General features: G+C 42.5%; 1 protein-coding gene across 3 annotated transcripts in view; it reads right to left on the bottom strand.

Moving 5' to 3' along the window:
- Positions 1–10,940: 10,940 nt before the first annotated feature.
- LOC147444360 (UNC-50 family protein) overlaps positions 10,941–17,161 on the bottom strand; it is a 47,635-nt gene continuing 41,414 nt past the window's right edge. Inside the window, exons 2-10 of one of the 3 annotated variants that reach the window (XM_086527000.1) lie at positions 14,560–14,627; positions 14,177–14,202; positions 13,967–14,057; positions 13,753–13,848; positions 13,022–13,093; positions 12,303–12,361; positions 12,091–12,213; positions 11,916–11,987; positions 10,941–11,837 (exon numbers count right to left, since the gene is read on the bottom strand). In XM_086527000.1, the coding sequence (XP_086383126.1) occupies positions 11,692–11,837; positions 11,916–11,987; positions 12,091–12,213; positions 12,303–12,361; positions 13,022–13,093; positions 13,753–13,848; positions 13,967–14,057; positions 14,177–14,202; positions 14,560–14,627 (753 nt within the window). In that variant the 3' untranslated portion in view covers positions 10,941–11,691. The remainder of the gene's footprint in view (positions 11,838–11,915; positions 11,988–12,090; positions 12,214–12,302; positions 12,362–13,021; positions 13,094–13,752; positions 13,849–13,966; positions 14,058–14,176; positions 14,203–14,559; positions 14,628–17,161) is intronic. The other 2 variants (XM_086527001.1, XM_086527002.1) reach the window with 2 other exon arrangements.

The raw sequence follows: 17,161 nt of genomic DNA, 5'->3' as shown, positions 1-17,161 counted from the left end.
GCATTTATGATTATGATTATTGGGAGAAGCGATGAAAATATGTGCTACCACCTATCAAGCTTGTAGCCCCTTTCATCTGCGTGATTTACTAAAGCTTTAGAAATCACATCTTCCAAAGTTTTTGGATGTATGTGATTGATCTTAGCTTTAACTTCTATTGCAATCCTCGTAGGAATCCCCATACTTTTTTATTTTTTTTCAGTCATCGAGCTTGAGGATCACTTCTTGATAGCATGAAATATAATTTGTCAGGGATGACATATGCATAAAGCACTCATCCCAAACTTGCCAATTTAGATCGTCTTTGTTGCTGGCAAGAAACTCCTTCTAGAAAATGACTTGGAGATGTTGACATGTTGTAGGTTTTTTTTTGGATTTAGCAACATCCACCACTTTTAGTCCTTGCCTTCAAGTGCTACACTCATTTCAAGAGAGTGGAAGACATTTGAAGTGCCTCGTAGCTTATGGAGGTCAATCCATTTGTGCAAAAAAGTGTTTACCCCATCTTTGTTTTTCTCTTTATTGTTTTCCTGTATACATTGGTGGCTTCTAATTCTTCATCCATGAAGAGGCCTTCAAGTTCTCTTGCCCTTTCAAAAGATATTCTGACGATGTTGGTCTGCCATCAACCACCTAATTGGACACATCATTATTTTGCGACCAATTTTTGGGCATCTGCATCATAAAGTTATTTCTCACTAGCTCCATGAGCAAAGTGAAATTGGCATTGATGGCTCCCAAATTCCTTTCCATCTAATCCATGCAATGGAGGAGTCCTTTAAACTTGTGTTTGTCATGCAATACATCCCATTCTATAGCCCACACATCTTCCATAGTCTCCTCTGTACCCGCAAGTGGTGGGGTTTTGAAGTCAAATCCATGATTTGTTGAACACCCTTGGTCAAAAGACATCACTTTGAAATTTGACTCTTTTCTCCTTTGCTTCAAATTGGTGTTGTACTACTTTACAACTTCTCAAGATTTTGATGAGTTTTTGAATGAGTTGAACTCTTCTTTGCAGTTAGGGAAGATCCTCTTGTGCAGGCAATGGCCAATTAATTGGCCCCAAAGTAAACCCCTAAGGGGTTATCAAAGTGTGAACATTTCACTAAAGAAGATATGGCATGCCAAGTCTACAAAGAGTCACCATGGGAGGGAAGAATTTTGGGGTTGTCTTGCCTCTAGTTTGAGTGCCCTCGTCATAGCAGGGAAAAATACTCAAAACGAGCTTGTACAGCATTTTGAAAGTAGCCATGTGCCATTCGGTTGTGGTCTTAGCCCTCCTTCCTATGTTCTAATACAATCACATTGGCACCCTGCTTGGTTCTACCCTGCCATGCAAGTTGAGAAAGAGAGAGAGAGAATGCATGGCATGCAAGTTCCATGCAAGGATCCACACCTCTTTCCCTCCTCCCACCATTACTGAGATCTGACACTAAACTGCCACCGTCATTTTGGCATGTTGACGAGCACTCCTCCTACCAACCTCCCTAGTTCTATAGTCATGTTATAGCCCTTGGCCTAGGAAGGGCCCCGTGCAGTCATCCTGGGCCATGCCCACTAGCCAAGACTCTTGTCTTGGCATGCCTGATCCTCTTTGATTGGAACACACATCAAAAAGAAAAAGGCACAATGATTACCATTGCACCCTTAAACGTCATTATCCACTTATATGCAACCAAATTTCAACCTAATTGAAATCGTTCTTCTCCAGAACTTCATTTAGTTGATGCCAGAAAAGCACTTGCATGTTAGTGTCCTCATCTTTCATTTCACATATTGCAATTGTCATGAGATCTTGAATGTTGCACTCTCCCCACCAAAACACGACACAAAAGACCTTTCAAGACAAAGAAGACAATTGAAAAATTCAATTGCATGTGCTTGGACTTTTCTTGCGTGGTATCATAGACATGGGCAACCATGGTTGTCCACCCCTCCGCCCACCGCACATGGTCAAAACAATACCAGGACTTGTTTAGGTCTCCCGCCACTAAGCATTGCATACAATTAACTAAATCTAGGCCCCATGCATGGGCCAGTGGTTGACATCTTTGTGTTGTTTTGATTGACCTCGAAATACACTATTGTGGATGAAGGGAAAAGTGAGATGATGCTTTAGATCAATAATCAAAGACTCCTTCCCATGGACACCTACCTCTCCTCTAAATTTGGTTCTTGATATTGCGATTAACGTCGGATTAAAATCTTGGTATTGTTTAGAAATATAAAAATATTAATGAATTTGCAAACAAATATTAGAAATAACCTTGATTTTTACACTAAAGTAAATAATTAACAAAGAAGCATGGACAATTCAACTCCCCAGGGTCAACACTTGCCTTGTTTAGGCAACAACACAGATTGAGATAGTTGTTTGATGACTTCCATTTGGATCCGTTGAGGATCTACCTTTGTGCTAAGTGAGGTCATTGCCTCTTTATAAGGGTTTGTACCCTTTCCATTGCTCATTTTGATGACCCAAGATTCACCTCATGGCAATGAACCCTTGATGAACCATTGCTTGAGTATAGCAGGTATCTATTGGCATAATGTAGTAGACTTTGCAGTCAGCATGCTTTGTTAAACGGGTGTAAAATAAACACATGCCTTGTAGATACATTCAAAACTACTTCCACATTAGTTTTTTCATATCATTGCAAGAAATGTTATGTTTGTGGTGGTTGGTTTTGCACATACATGTCCATCCAATGCTTGCTCCATGCCATGCATCGATGATTTTTCCACATCGAGTTGGGGTGCAAATTTGAAGATGGCATTATCATCATAAGAATACGAGATTTTGGTCACCCATTCCCAATTTTAAGATGCATCATTTTTCTTACTTTTTGTGATTTCATGTTCGGATCCACATGTTCAAATCAAACGCTGCTTATGACACTTTTACCTTGTTCTAAACACTTTTAATCTGATATCTCTCACTTTTTGAGGCAAATCGCAAATACTTGCTTCCTCTAGAGCAATGTATCACTTTTTAATGCTTTAAAGTCAAGGGATGCATTGGACTTCCATATATATATATATATATATATATATATATATATATATATATATATATATATATATATATATATATATATATATGAGAATTTAGTATATCGTTTCTTCAATTGCCAAAAAATTTGTTGATACAATTAGATAAGTGTTGGAGAAAACAAGTATCAACACTTGTTTAGGGGGTTTTAAAATTTGTTCATTTACGGTTTCCAATGGTTGGGCATACTACATAAGGATATAGATTCAATGTTTAGCATATTCTCAAAGAAGTCAAGAGTTTCACAAAAAAAATACCACATTTGATGGATACATTGAAAACTTTCTTAGCTTCTTCTCTAGCTCCCTTCTTGCCACACCAAGGTAAAACATTTTCCTTTGAGCATCCACCATGGTTGGACCTATTTTAGGTGAACATCGAGTGTTGGTATTTCATCAAATGCAAGCCAACAAGGGAAGGGATAGAAGGCATTTTGATGTTTCCACTAGATTCACAACAAGGGATAAATTGCAAATGCATCCACCTCTCCTTTTGTGGCATTGTGCAAGACATTCACACGCCCAAACAATTTCACAAGATGAGATTGTTAGCTAGAGGATCCTAAAGAAAGATTTCATGCTTGTCAATGCTCCAATCAATATGTATGAAGAATGTGGTGTACTTTCCAAGAAATAAAGCATTCTCAATGAGATTTTTGTGATCTAGATGTGTTCTATTGTATTACATTGAGCGCTAGATCTACCTAACAAGGATTTTGATAGGAGGCTCCATATTATCTTTAGTAAATGTTGAACAAGAGCCTCACTCCATTGCTTGCATTTTGTAGGCATGCTGCATTGTACAAGATGTTGACATGGGGAAAGGAAGTCAATGCAATGAATATAGAATACTTTTATGCTTGGTTGCTCTTTTTGGATTTGAGAGGCTATTTATCAAAGTTATGAGACTATTATGGTAGTGCTATGATGGCTAGGAAGCTTACAACATTTTGAGCAAGCACAATGTGAGGGGTCTTCTTCAAATGTTATCATTCCTATGATTGCATTTTGAAGGAGATATAGGCAAGAATTTAACATCGGCAAAGAAATAAGGGATGAGGTTGGTAGTCAAGGATTTTGAAAGAAGACATAATGCTTGGAAAAGCTTTGGTCAACATGTATGTCAAATGTGATGTACTTTTGAAAGAAGGGGAAAAACGTCATTGATGAGATCATAGTTGGGATGTCATCTCTTGGACTGCATACATTGCATGATCGATAATGACAAGGATGTGAAGTTGTGGATTGATGTCAATGAATGCAAAGCAAGGGTACACAACCAAGATAGCTCAAAATTGGTTGCAAGGTGCTCAGCAATGCTTCAATAGATATGAATGCCATGTATGGTGTCATTGCCAAAGTGAAAAATTCTTTGATGAGTATCATGTCGAGAATTTTATCTCTTTGAATGCAATTAATGCAAGACATGGATTGTTTTGGAATGACTTATTGTAAGGCCTTTTCTTCAAATGCAGTGACCTTTACGAGGATATGACACGGAGAACTAAACAAGGTAGCTATGGCTGACCAAGGGTAGGGGCTTAAGGTGCTCGACAATGCTTTAGTAGACATTGCCCTTGGCACTCAAACCACAATTACAAGAGATGTTTAAGAACGAGAAGCCAGGAAGGCTTCGACTTATTTGGTACAAATTGATGGTGTCACTACACAGAGAAAATAGGACTTTTTGGTGGTTGAACCACGCTCCAAAATCAACTCTATATCTTTATTAGCCATCACAGATTCAGCTAATCCACGACTATTTATTTGAGGCATACTTTTGGAAGACGTGTAGCCTTATTCTTAAAGTTCTCAAGTGAATAGCCCAATGTGATCCCAATATTCATTTTCTCTTTAGGTATTTATTTTACTTATTTGACAAGATTCTAAGTAGGGCAATTCTCTGAGGGGGATACTTAAGGCCCGCAGGCTAGTATATAAGCAGCACCTAGCCCCCATTCTAGTATATAAGTAGGGAAATACTCTGAGGGGGATACTTAAGGTCCCCTGGCTAATATATAAGTAGCACCTAGTCCCCCAGGCTAGTATATAAGTAGCATCTAGCCCCCATTGTCTCATTATCTAATCCATTGCCCAGTTGGTTGGTTTAGCAGGATCTCTCTCTCTCTCTCTCTCTCTCTCTCTCTCTCTCTCTCTCTTGCGCTTCCGCATCGTCAACTTTGACATGGTATCAAAGCTCATGGAGAAGCAACGCATCAATGAATTGCTTTTCAAAACACTAACCTTGGAAATGGCTTTGCCTTTCAACAAGTGCTTTCAGCTAGCATTCTAAAACAATTTGAAAAGGGAATAGCGGAAGCTATCTAGCAGCATTTCTAAAACGCTTATGAAACACAGCTCCATTGGCCGATGTCAGTCCACCCTTTCACAAAGTGTTTTGAAACGCTGCAAGGTGGGGTTACCTTGAAAAGCCGAGCGTTCTAAAAGCTAAGCGCTCTGAAACACCATGGCAGAGGAGGCTCTGAGAATCTTGAGCATCACAATACGCAGCTAGTAGCTCCTGTTTTAGGGCAGCTTTGTGCACGAGCCTCTTGAGACATTGCTGGATGGAGGCTCCCTTTGCTTGCAGTTTTGGTGGTTATTCAGGCCCGGCGATGGAATAGTCTATTGCATCCGTTTTGAAACGTTGGATCAAAGACCCCCTTGGACAGCATTTTGAGCTCCTCCTTGGGGACCTTCCAACAAAGGTTTGAAATCCAATGATCCAAAATCAACTCTCGGCAATGAAAATAATTGAACCAATGCTCAATTAGCTGCCCAATACTCCCGGAGGACGAAGAGCTGTTGTTATAAATGCGAGGAGATGCTTTGCTTGGCTCACAAATGCGAAGCCAAAGGCGGACGCAAGAGCTCGCAAGAGGCAAAGGCAAGCTTGACAAGGATAGCAAGATAGCAAAGGTGGTGATTCCATCAAGAAAAGCGACATGGAGCATGTGGCGGAGGCCACAACGCCATCGGCTTCAGTTTTCTAGCCCGGTAGATGTTGCCACCACTTGCTTCAGCCAGAGAGAGGTTTGTGAGCGGCAGAGAGGGGCAACAGGAGCTCCCTTTATATGATTTGGACCCATGTGTTGGAGTTCCAGTTATCAATGTCTGAACCCGTGGGTAGGAGTTCAAGGCATGTGCATCTGTCAAGGACGCAACGCAACCCATACAAAACGCTATGGATGTGAGCAAAATCCTTTGTTGTTGTCCGGATTATTGGCAGGATGTGTTCCAAAAGTTCGTTTTCTAGGAAATTTTGGATGTGATGTGTTCACATTTCACGAATAGGAATTCTTGGACGTAGTATGACCCTCAAGATGGCATTCTTTAAAGATTACAAGTTGGTAGTTGCAAATCCAATGTATATCTAGTTTGAGGTCTGTACTGGAGAGTCTTCTTCATCGACTTGGTCTTCCTACATATGTCTGTTATGAGCTATAGAGAGGGTGTTAAGAGTTATAGCATCTCAAGTGAATAGCCCAGTGTGATCCCAATATTTATTTTTTCCTTAGATATTTATTTTTTTTAATTGAGAAGATTCTGGGTAGGAAAATTCTCTAAGGGTGGTACATAAGGCCCCCATGATAGTATATAAGTAGCACATAGGCCCCATTGTATCATTATATAATTCATTGCTAAGTTGCTTGGTTCATCAAAATCTCTCTCTCTCTCTCTCTCTCTCTCTCTCTCTCTCTCTCTCTCTACATTTTCGCACCATCAACTTTGACACTAACATGTAATTTTCACATCGACATTTCTCCTCCCCTGCATACACTATGAGCATACAACTCTTTGCAATAATACTGATGCATCCACTTTCTCGGTGACATTTTACCTATCTTATGAGCAAGCATTCAAATGGCTATTTTGGAGGTGTCTAAATTAGTTTTTGGCTTGCCATGCCAAGCCCATAGGATATCTCGAAGGCAATTCACTTCTCTCCCTTCCTTGATTCCCCTACAAGTTCTCTCTCTCTCTCTCTCTCTCTCTCTCTCTCTCTCTCTCTCTCTCTCTCTCTCTCTCTCTCTCTCTCTCTCTCTCTCTCGGAGATCAACACCTACATTCACCTATGGTCGAGACTAGAGTACACAAATGCATACCCTTATCTTGGGGTAGCCTTCATTGGGCCAAGGTTTTCTTTGAAAAGAGCAGTAGAGACTAGACTGACCAAAGCGTACACGACCTTGGGAGGATTGGAGAGAATGTGTTTGCAGGTTCAGTTCCAAGAACCGTGAACAAAGCTCTGGATCTTTAATACCTTTGTAGCTTCAGCTATGCCCTATGGGGTTCAAGTTTGGGGACCCTCTGTGGGTCAACATGGATGGAGAGGTATGGAGAGGCCCTTGGTATCTATGATCTCTTATCTGATTAGAGCCAATGCCTCCGTGCCACATGAGATTTATTAGAGCGGGGTTAGCCCCCCCCCCCCCCCCCCCCCAAATGGAGATAGAGGCGTTGACCAGATCAATCTCCTTTATGCACAACTGAAGGGATACTACCAAAGGCAAATACGCCATATTGGCCCTTGTGTCCTCTACGTGTTAACTTTACAAGGAGCCACATCATGCTGGTATGCACAGATGTCATCATGGTTCCAGATACATGGCTTTAACATGGACAGCTTATTTTCTAGTACTCCTTTGATGCAATATCGTTGTCTCTTACACGGGTGGAGATTACTAGACGCATTCGCCAGGACCTAACTCAATTGGACACCAAGAGGACATGGATAGAGCCGACACAGGAGTTGCACTTGAAGATGGCTTTCTATAAAGAGCATCCTCTCCAACCCACAGGGGATGGGTTTGTGATTCGTCCCAACTACATGGATACACATCAATCTCATGGGTTACGGTGTCATTGGTCAAATACAGACATCCTCACACCAGCTTGAGATTGAGACTGGTAGATTCAGAGGGATACTAGCAACCAGTAGGATATGCCACCTATGTCATACAGAGCCAGAGACGGAGGTGCATTATATTTGTTGATGTACATTGTATTATGAGATACGAGGTCACTTCAACCGCCTATTCAGAGAAGGCTTCAGGCCCTTCTCCAGAGTCATGAGCTAACAAGACCAAAGATGTCTTGGATAGTGTCTTCTTGAGTTACATAGACACAGAGACTATTTAGTGAGGAGATTTGAAGAAGAAGATTGTTTTAACATCGTAGGAAACTATCCCAAGAGACAATCTTAGGGACGGATACTTGATTTTTTCACACCAGACACTGGACAGATAGAGGTACAGCCACCACTGCAAAGCTCAGCTCATATTCACACCCGTGGTACTCTCATTGACCGACCATTCAAGCTAGGGAGATCAAGACGCCCATGGCCAAGGAGAGGGGCTTCATAGTATCAACGGAGACTGCAGCAGAGGATTTGAGCCATACTATCTCAACATCCGGAGTGCATATGAGGATAGATTCTTGACCCATTATATCACTCTTTTGTATTGGGAACCCATTGTACCAGTGATCACACATACCCCACACAATCCCAACTAGTAGAACTTCTAGATTCATTTTAGAATCTCTTTTGTGTACCCAGATCATCTGATATCAGATTCACCAGTTTGTAATGGATTGGTGTCATAGATCATTTTGGCCTTTTGAAGACATCAATAATCATTTCATCTCTCTCTCTCTCTCTCTCTCTCTCTCTCTCTCTCTCTCTCTCTCTCTCTCGTTTTCTCCTAAAAGTTCTTTCGAGAGGTCTCACACCAAAGTGTGGTAGATGAATTCTACCAATTTCCTCCCGAATAACAAGTCTTGCATTGAACGCTTGTCAAATGGATCTTTGAGGTCTGGTGGGATTGTTCCTACGACGTTTCTCTGCTACTCCCCACCAGGTCGCAGGGGGCAGCGACTTGGGCGGGGGGTTACGACCTAGCGCTTCCCCCTCTCTAGTGTAGGTCTTCAGTCAACAGCAAGGCCGTCTGGCCCTCAGTTAGCAGGCCGTCACCAGCAGGGCTCAGATCGTAGGTGGCCGTCGCCACCAGGGAATTTACCTCAGATACACAGGGAGGAGTTTTGAGCAACTGTCGCCTCCAATGCAGGGAGCACTTTAGGGCGTTACCTCAGAGGAGATACACACAGAGTGTAGGTCATTTTCTGACCTTCTGACTTTATAAACAGGGAATCGATTGGGTCGTGAAGATGTACTCACCTAACACCCCGGTCCACACCCCCATTCGCAAGAGCTTTCTTGCAGTGGCACCTACACGAAGGAAAGACCCTCTCGCCCGCCAAGACGCGCGGATCTCCGCCTTGGAAATTCAAATCCAAGAGTTGATCAAGGAGAACGACTCCCTCAAACAACATATGCGCATGCTTGAAGAAGCCAAGGCAACAGAGAACCAAGCTTTACTCACAAAAGCTCACAATGTTGAGACCACTCTCATCGAGATAGTCGCGGCAGCCAAGAAAGAAATACGCGAAGCGACACACAAGCAATTGGATACCAAGATACAAGCGGCTCTACAAGAAAACCGGCTACAAGAGTCTCTCAATCTCAAGGATTGGAGGGCTTGACCCTCCATTAAACAATGAAGATACATTCGAAGAAATGCTCACTCAGCTCAATGATTCTCTCCAACCAATACACATCAAGCATGACACCATCCTTTGGATAAACGAATCAAGCAAGGCAATACCTGCTAAGCAATGTATCCTCACTTTCAAGAAAAAAGAAGAGCGGATGACCTACTGCGACAATCCCACCTTCTCAAAGGAAGAACACTTTGGATAACCGAGGAATTGACCCCAAACCAACTTAAACTCAAGTCAAGTGAGCATCAGAAGATGCACGAGGCCCGTAAACAAGGCAAATGGGCGGTATACCGAGGCGGTAAGGCCGTCATCCAAGAGTTTCGAACTCCCATACGGGGACCTCCGTCACTTGACCCCCCCTAGGGTTTCCTTTTCTTTTTTCATGTTCTTGCTGGACTTTCAATCCTTAAATGATATGTATGCGGTATTTTTGGCTAAAGTCCGTTTTGTTGGTCCAATAGGTCATATTTGACCTCCGAGGACGATAAATGAATCTCTCTCTCTCTCTCTCTCTCTCTCTCTCTCTCACACACACACACACACACACACACACACACACACACACACACGCACGCACACATTTTTTTGTAAATCTTTTTTTGATTAATTTGCAAGTGGGAAACCTCAAAGTGAGAAAACCCCATCAAGAAAATCAAGAAGAACACAGAAGTGTTCCTTAATGTAAAGACACCAAAAGCTAACATAGAAGAGTTGTAGGATATCTGGGGTTATGTCCCCAACATCAAGGGTAAAATGTAAGGATTGCCAAAGTGAAATCTTGAACGAAGGAAAGGATTCGCATCATGCTGATGAAAGATGCAAAAATTGCATTGGCGCCACAAAGCCCATAGAGCCCAAAATCTGACCAATGTGAAGAAGCACACAAAACATTGAAGGGAAGTTGGGAGAATGACAAAAGCTCAAAACTGTTTGTGAAAAACTACTGAGGAAAAGCGGAGGTGCATACAAGCTGATATGGGTCGGGGAAAGCCCTTCTAAAGCCACGCACGCACACACACACACATGTCAGCAAGCCCTTGTGAGTTCCTTAGGTTTTCTTAACCTTGTTATGCTTGAAGAAGAACAAAAGCTTTAGGGTTAGGGATAGAGGCACTCCCATACCACATTCACAAGGGGAGACTCTACAATCAAACCCGCTACTGAAAAACAGGCAAAGTCAAATCACCATGGATGTAAATTAACAAAAACTTCATAAGGAGTTCTTACCGAGCTAATTGCACTTCATTGTACAATCTGTTTTCTAACGTTCAAAATCCAGCATCGATTGGGTCTTGCAATGAACAATTTGTAGTCATCTAGAACCATTTGACGCGAATAATCTGAGCATATTATTACAAGTTACAATACTTGTTCATGTAAAATTCCCTGGTATAACATTAGAGATTACGCCTGATTTGAATGCATAACGTGAGAATGAATATGCCCCGCCATAAACATGGGCCAGAGATTCACATGTAATGAAACTGAGCAGTGCCCTTTACACCACCAATTGTTTCAAAAATTTCGCATGTACATAGACCGAGGTTTTTAAAAATAAACATTTTGTAACCCTGTGAAAGGGATGCATCAAATGTTGATTATGTCATCAACCTGTGCACCCCATGTCTCCCTTCCCCAATGTAAAGCATGAGACCCCTACAACCGCAAGATGGAATCACGGTAGAAAATTGGGGGATAGTCCTCTTACAGACCTGCAGTAATGCGAAACCAAGCTCCACTAAAATCCAGTTATCACAAAGACACATCAGTGTGACAGCCGAACTTGAGCCTTCTCTCTCATGCAGATTATCGATGTAAAAGCAGTTGGCGAAGATAACCAGCGACATAGCCAAGGTTGTTTTCCCACTGACTCTGAGCTAACTGAAGTAGAAACTCAAAGCAAACCTTGAAGGGTTGAACCCCACTAAGACAGCTGCATGAAACACATAAAGAACAATGGATTACATCAACGTACAGCAACAATCATGATCATACCAGAGCTTAGAGTGAGGCTGGATTATATCATACAAAATGATGGGATTGATACACCCCCACTCTACGCTATCTTCAGGAAAATCACAGAAAAACAAGCAACAATGCCGCGGGCAGGGAGAGGGGGGGGGCACTACAGCCAGATATGGCGCACAAAGAGCGGAGATCCATAGCCGCAGCCTTGAGAGAGGCCATCTCCCACTCCAACGGATTTATCTGACTTCTCTTGCCTTCATCAGCTCAGCATTCAGAAAACTGGCACAAAACACTTCTACCAAAAAGCCAAGAACCTGTACGTTTATACTTACAGAATGGAAAGACAAGGATGATAATCACAATTGGAGTCAGGAAAAAGGTTGTCTTGTCCAAAAATGGTAGAACTGCAAAACAGAAGTTACATGTTTAGTATTAACACGGTGCTTCATTAAGTGTCTAAAAACTTAAGCTTCTCCAACAGATTAATGGGTACATCCAATGACTTACCGTCATAACCCAGGAAATTCAAGTAGTGGTAATAAGAAAGAGCCACCATAAAAAGCAAGTTGGAAAAAATTGTTGGAATGATTCCATGTCCAACCAACAGTGGTGACAGAAAGTAATGCATAACTGGATCAAAGACAGGTTAAGAAAGCTCAAAAAGCTGAGCATTTTATTGCGCCATGTGAGTAACTCGTGCTGAAGTTCTAGAGCTTTACCATATAGAGAGACAAAAAGTGGGAAGTAGGAGTTGCAATGGATGTCAAACGCATAGAGCCTGGTCAAGAAAATTACACAATGGTAAGAGTAATGCTACAACTCTCACAACACCCACCAGCCACCCACACCCTCCCTCCATCCCATATCGCCATCCCCATAATGTATATCGGTAACTTTAAGCACAGCATTCATCTATTGTATAGGTCCATCGACCATTTAAGGAGCTCTTATCCTTAAAACATCACACATATTGAGCTCAATTGTGAGGCTTTCTGATTTTCTGGCAATAACTATATTCATTTCATGTGCAGCTTTACACCAATAATTGCCTTCTTCAGTAATTAGTAACGAATCTATCTAACATTACCTGTCTAACGTATTCTTCCTAGAATCCAGCCAGCTCAAAGAGTTTAGCTGGCAGTAATTACGTGAATTTCATGCGTTTTACATCGGTAATTACCTGCTTCAGTCATAAGGAATCTATGTACCAAAGTTTTTGCACAAAAGTGAGCCACAGCTCTGACTCCTTAGAGAACATATGATTAATATGATTTTTAAGCATCTAAAAGTTGAATATCAGGCCCAAAAAACAGGTATTTCCCATGGCATGTCAATCTGAGCGATTATCCTTCAAATAAAAATTGAAGCTTCATATATCACAAGATGCTGAGATTTCTAACAAAGAGCACAAACAGGAGCATACTTGTTTTAAGCATACCATTCCACTCGCTGTTCAACTGCATGACTGTGGCCAGCCGTCTCTTCTAGCAGATAGTGATTGGCCAAAGCCCTGCAGGTATAAAAATTTTGACTGAAAATCAACGAACACAAGTTTGGAAGTTCTATTGTAGAATCACAGTCCCTGAATGCAACTCAGCCATTTGGGTAAAGCACAATGCAAACAGAACATCTCTAATTGGGACTCTGGTTGTATGTACAAAAAGATCCAGAAATCATGTTACCTAAACACCTATCTGTACACATCACCCTTGACACACGATTTCTACATTGGGATTGGACAACCACAAGAATTTGAACTTGGATTGTGGGTACCCATTCCATCACCGGAGGTTATAAAGCACCAATATTGTTTCTCTTTGGTAGGTATGAAGAGACACCAAACTTGCTTAAATGACTGTTGCTCACCATACAAACTAGAAGCTTGAGATGTCTCAAATCTAGTACTGCCACTAACAGCGTCAGGCCCTCAACCTAGTGCAGTAGTTGAGGCTTGAAGCATTAACCAATCACAGATGACAAAAAACGCTCCCTCTGGAGCTTGAAGGGCTCAATCTGAATAAGCCAGTCCAATATAGACAGAAGAGATTGATCTCCAATCACAATACAATTGTGGAGGACGAAGTCACTTGCTGAGTCAAAGAGAATGTACACATTTTTAATTGTCTTTTGCCTAGGCTGCAAATAACTTAAAAAATCCCAAACATTTACCAGCAGAGTGTTGCTAACAGAAAACCAATCAGAAGAAAATGGAAGCAGACCACAGAAATTATTGTGAAGCACGCATGAGCAATGCTATGTCCATATCTGAATCAATGTACAAAAGATTCCAGTGTCAGGAGCTTTGTCCATATATCAAAAATTGTGGCACCAATACTAAGAGAAAGTAGATGCATGCACAGCAAAAGCAAACAGCAAAACTCACGCAGCACAATATGCAGAAGCAGCAACTGCTAGCAACAAGCTGCAAATCACCACAAAGGCAGGATCATCCCTGGCCCACTGATTCTTGGTTTCTGAATTACAAAAATGGCAAGCTCAAAAATTATTTTCATCCTTTTTGAACACAAAAAGGAAATCAATGGAACTTCTACAAGCTTGCAATATTTCTTGAGAATTATTTTTTCTTGCTTACGTTTATGGTACTTGGTATGCTGATAACTGAAGACTCCATCACCGCAAATTTGGCATGCAATACAACAGTCTATCAGAAAATGAGACCGATATGGTGCATCTAGCTCAGAAAAATTAATTACAGACATAGAAAATGGAAGTATCAACAGCATGAAATGATATTCAGAGCACATGTTTATGGAAAACATTTTCAACTATGTTTCAATGTGAAGCCTAATAGTGTCTGTAAAATAGACTACAACATAAAGAAAGCGATAAACAGCGAGAGCAATATCAAACTCTTAAAGAACAGGCAAACTAAGTTGTGTCAGGCCGTCAGAACTAAAGATGGTGGATACAGATGTCTTTGGGTAACAACCATACACTTACACATGAGAAACTTACACAACTTTTGGAGAGGTACAAAGGTGTAGCATTTGCCAAAAGGTGTATTCTATGTCCATTTGCCTCCACTACAGAGAGAAACCAAATATGTCAAACTAAGAAATCTTTCTCTCTCTCTCTCTCTCTCTCCTCTCTCTCTCTCTCTCTCTCTCTCTCTCTCTCTCTCTCTCTCTCTCTCTCTCTCTCAGCTGCTGACCTGCGAACCCTAGCTGGCTGATCTGCGCGAACCCTAGCTGCTGCGCGAGCCATACTAGAGACGCCCTGCGCCACTTCCCCTACTGCCCCTCCACGACAGTAAACAACCCCCCGCCCCCCCCCCCCCCCCCCACACACACACACACATTGTCACGAGGACGTGGCAATTTCTAACTTAAGTTGTTGGTTTCTTTCCGATGATTTTTTTTATTTTTGGGACCCTCTATTTGAAGTTGCAAATGACCGGACATTGTATGGCCAGTGTGAAACGGCAGACGGCCGAGAGTTTCATCCACAATCGGGAAGGGCAGGTCACCATGAGCTGGTCGGGCCAATTGGCACTGGAATCCGAGCAGTAAAAGGGTGTCTAGGTCAGTTCAAAGTCATTTAGGTCCCTCGCTACACTTAAAAGTTGGTGGGTACTAGGGAATTAACTTAAAAGAGGCAAACTGAACACATGGCGGCTCCAGATGCATCTGCCAGTAGCATCAGCAAGAGGGGCCTCCCATTTCAAGAGGGAGCTGATTTGACTTGAGATTTGTGTTACAGTGTGTGTGAGTAGTGGGTGCACGTGCTCACAGCTTTAATGGAAAGCTTGCCTTCTCCCTTGCTCTATGTAGCGCGACGATTTGCTCTCGTGCATCTCTCTCTCCCCTTTGCACATATGGTAATGCCTCACTAGTTGGGCTTCCTAGATGACCATGTACAGTTTTGGAGGTTTTATGCGCGTTTGCCAAGGCAAGAGCCTTTTGTACAGGAAACGGATTAGCTAATTGCTAATCCCCTTCAGGTACGCACAGTTCCATCGCGGAGGAACGTGAAAACTGAGAGTTTTCTCGCGAGAAAACTCGTCCAATTTACAGAGGAACTATGCCATTGCGAGCGGGAGCACCTCAGACATGCGTAGGCGTGCTCGCTCCGCTCGAAACCGTCCAAAATAAAGAATTTCAGCCTGCTGTGTTTTTCTGCAGTTTAGGGTTTCGCACCTAAACTGCAAGGAATCGCCAGGGGAGCCTCGAAAATGCCTTGGGATGCGTGTACAAGGCAATAGGCACATAACAGTGGCAAAACAGAAAATTACAACATGCTGAAATTGACCTGCAGCTCACTGGAGAGCTTCCATACCGTAAGGGAAAGTGTCCTTGACGTGTACTTTTGACCTACAGGGATTTTTGCGCCGTTATGCTGGCAAAATTGGATATAAAACCTGCAATTAGAACCATGGAAAAGTTTGGACAGCTTGGTGAGGGTTAGGTGAAAGCGTTCGGATCATTTATTTGCCAGGGGAGCCTCGGGAAAGCATTGGGTGCTTGTACAAGGAAATTTAGAGAGATTTCCCACGAGGAATCTCGTCTAATTCAAGGGGCAAGTGACCCTAGACGTGCAAGAGCTCGAGGGCTATCCACATAAGTGATCGGCACGCGGATTGGAGTGCAAAACAGAAAATTCAGCGAGCTGTAATTTCTCGCCAGGTTTTGCAAGGTGCTCTAAAGTGCGTGGAAAGTCATCGTGTACTTAGGAATTTGTCCGTGGAGATCTCTATTGTGGTTTTGTTACCAAAATCGGGTTAAGAGTAGAGGAATTTTAGCCCAATAAAAGTGGGACAGCTTGTAGAAGTTTACAGGTTTTTTCTCAAGTGTAATAAGAATAAAGAAATACCGAAAGGGGCGCCAGTCTTTGGGACAAACAGGGTGTCGTTGTTTGCTTAGTAGCGCTCTAGCTGCCAAGCGGTGGTTTGTCTTGAAGTGTTGAATTCCAGTCGTAGGCTTATTCGTGAAGTTCCTTTGTGTCATAAAGTTAAAATAAAGTATCGGGTGAAAGCCTACGTCTACCGCCCTACAGGCCGATTTCACTCTCCTCATGAACATACCACATTGAAACATTGAAACGCCCCCCCCCCCCCCCCCCCCCCCCCCCCTCCCAAAGTGCCGACATGCCGAAGAACACCTCGCAGGAGGAGACGACCAAGCAGTCGGAGATGACCAAGCCGGATGATAAGATGACGTCCTATATCATGGATACCCTCGATGGCTTCACTAATCGGCTATACAAGGAAAGAAGGCGGTATACCGAGATGGTAGGGTCATCATTGATGGCAAGACCATCGCATAGGGACTCGTGGCCTATGGGACACATGAGGAGATCCACCTCGCGGTTTGGAACTGCAACGGGGATCTATGGACACACCCAGAGAGGCTTGAGGAGGTGATGAGAGGACGGAATTCCACCCCAGAGAGTATTGGCCCCAAACCTTGGCGCCCCTTTTGATATTTATTTATTATGCATCAACACAATACAAGCCAGTACTCCATACTCTACACCTTCTCACCTTGGCGCCCCTTTCAATATTTATTTATTATGCATCAACACAATACAAGCCAGTACTCCATACTCTACACCTTCTCCA

The sequence above is a fragment of the Adiantum capillus-veneris genome, chromosome 13 (assembly GCF_014529385.1).
Source record: "Adiantum capillus-veneris isolate H3 chromosome 13, ASM1452938v2, whole genome shotgun sequence".
NCBI classification, from domain to species: domain Eukaryota; kingdom Viridiplantae; phylum Streptophyta; class Polypodiopsida; order Polypodiales; family Pteridaceae; genus Adiantum; species Adiantum capillus-veneris.
The sequence above is the reverse complement of the archived record's forward strand: the minus strand, read 5'-3'. Positions and strand labels throughout refer to the sequence as shown.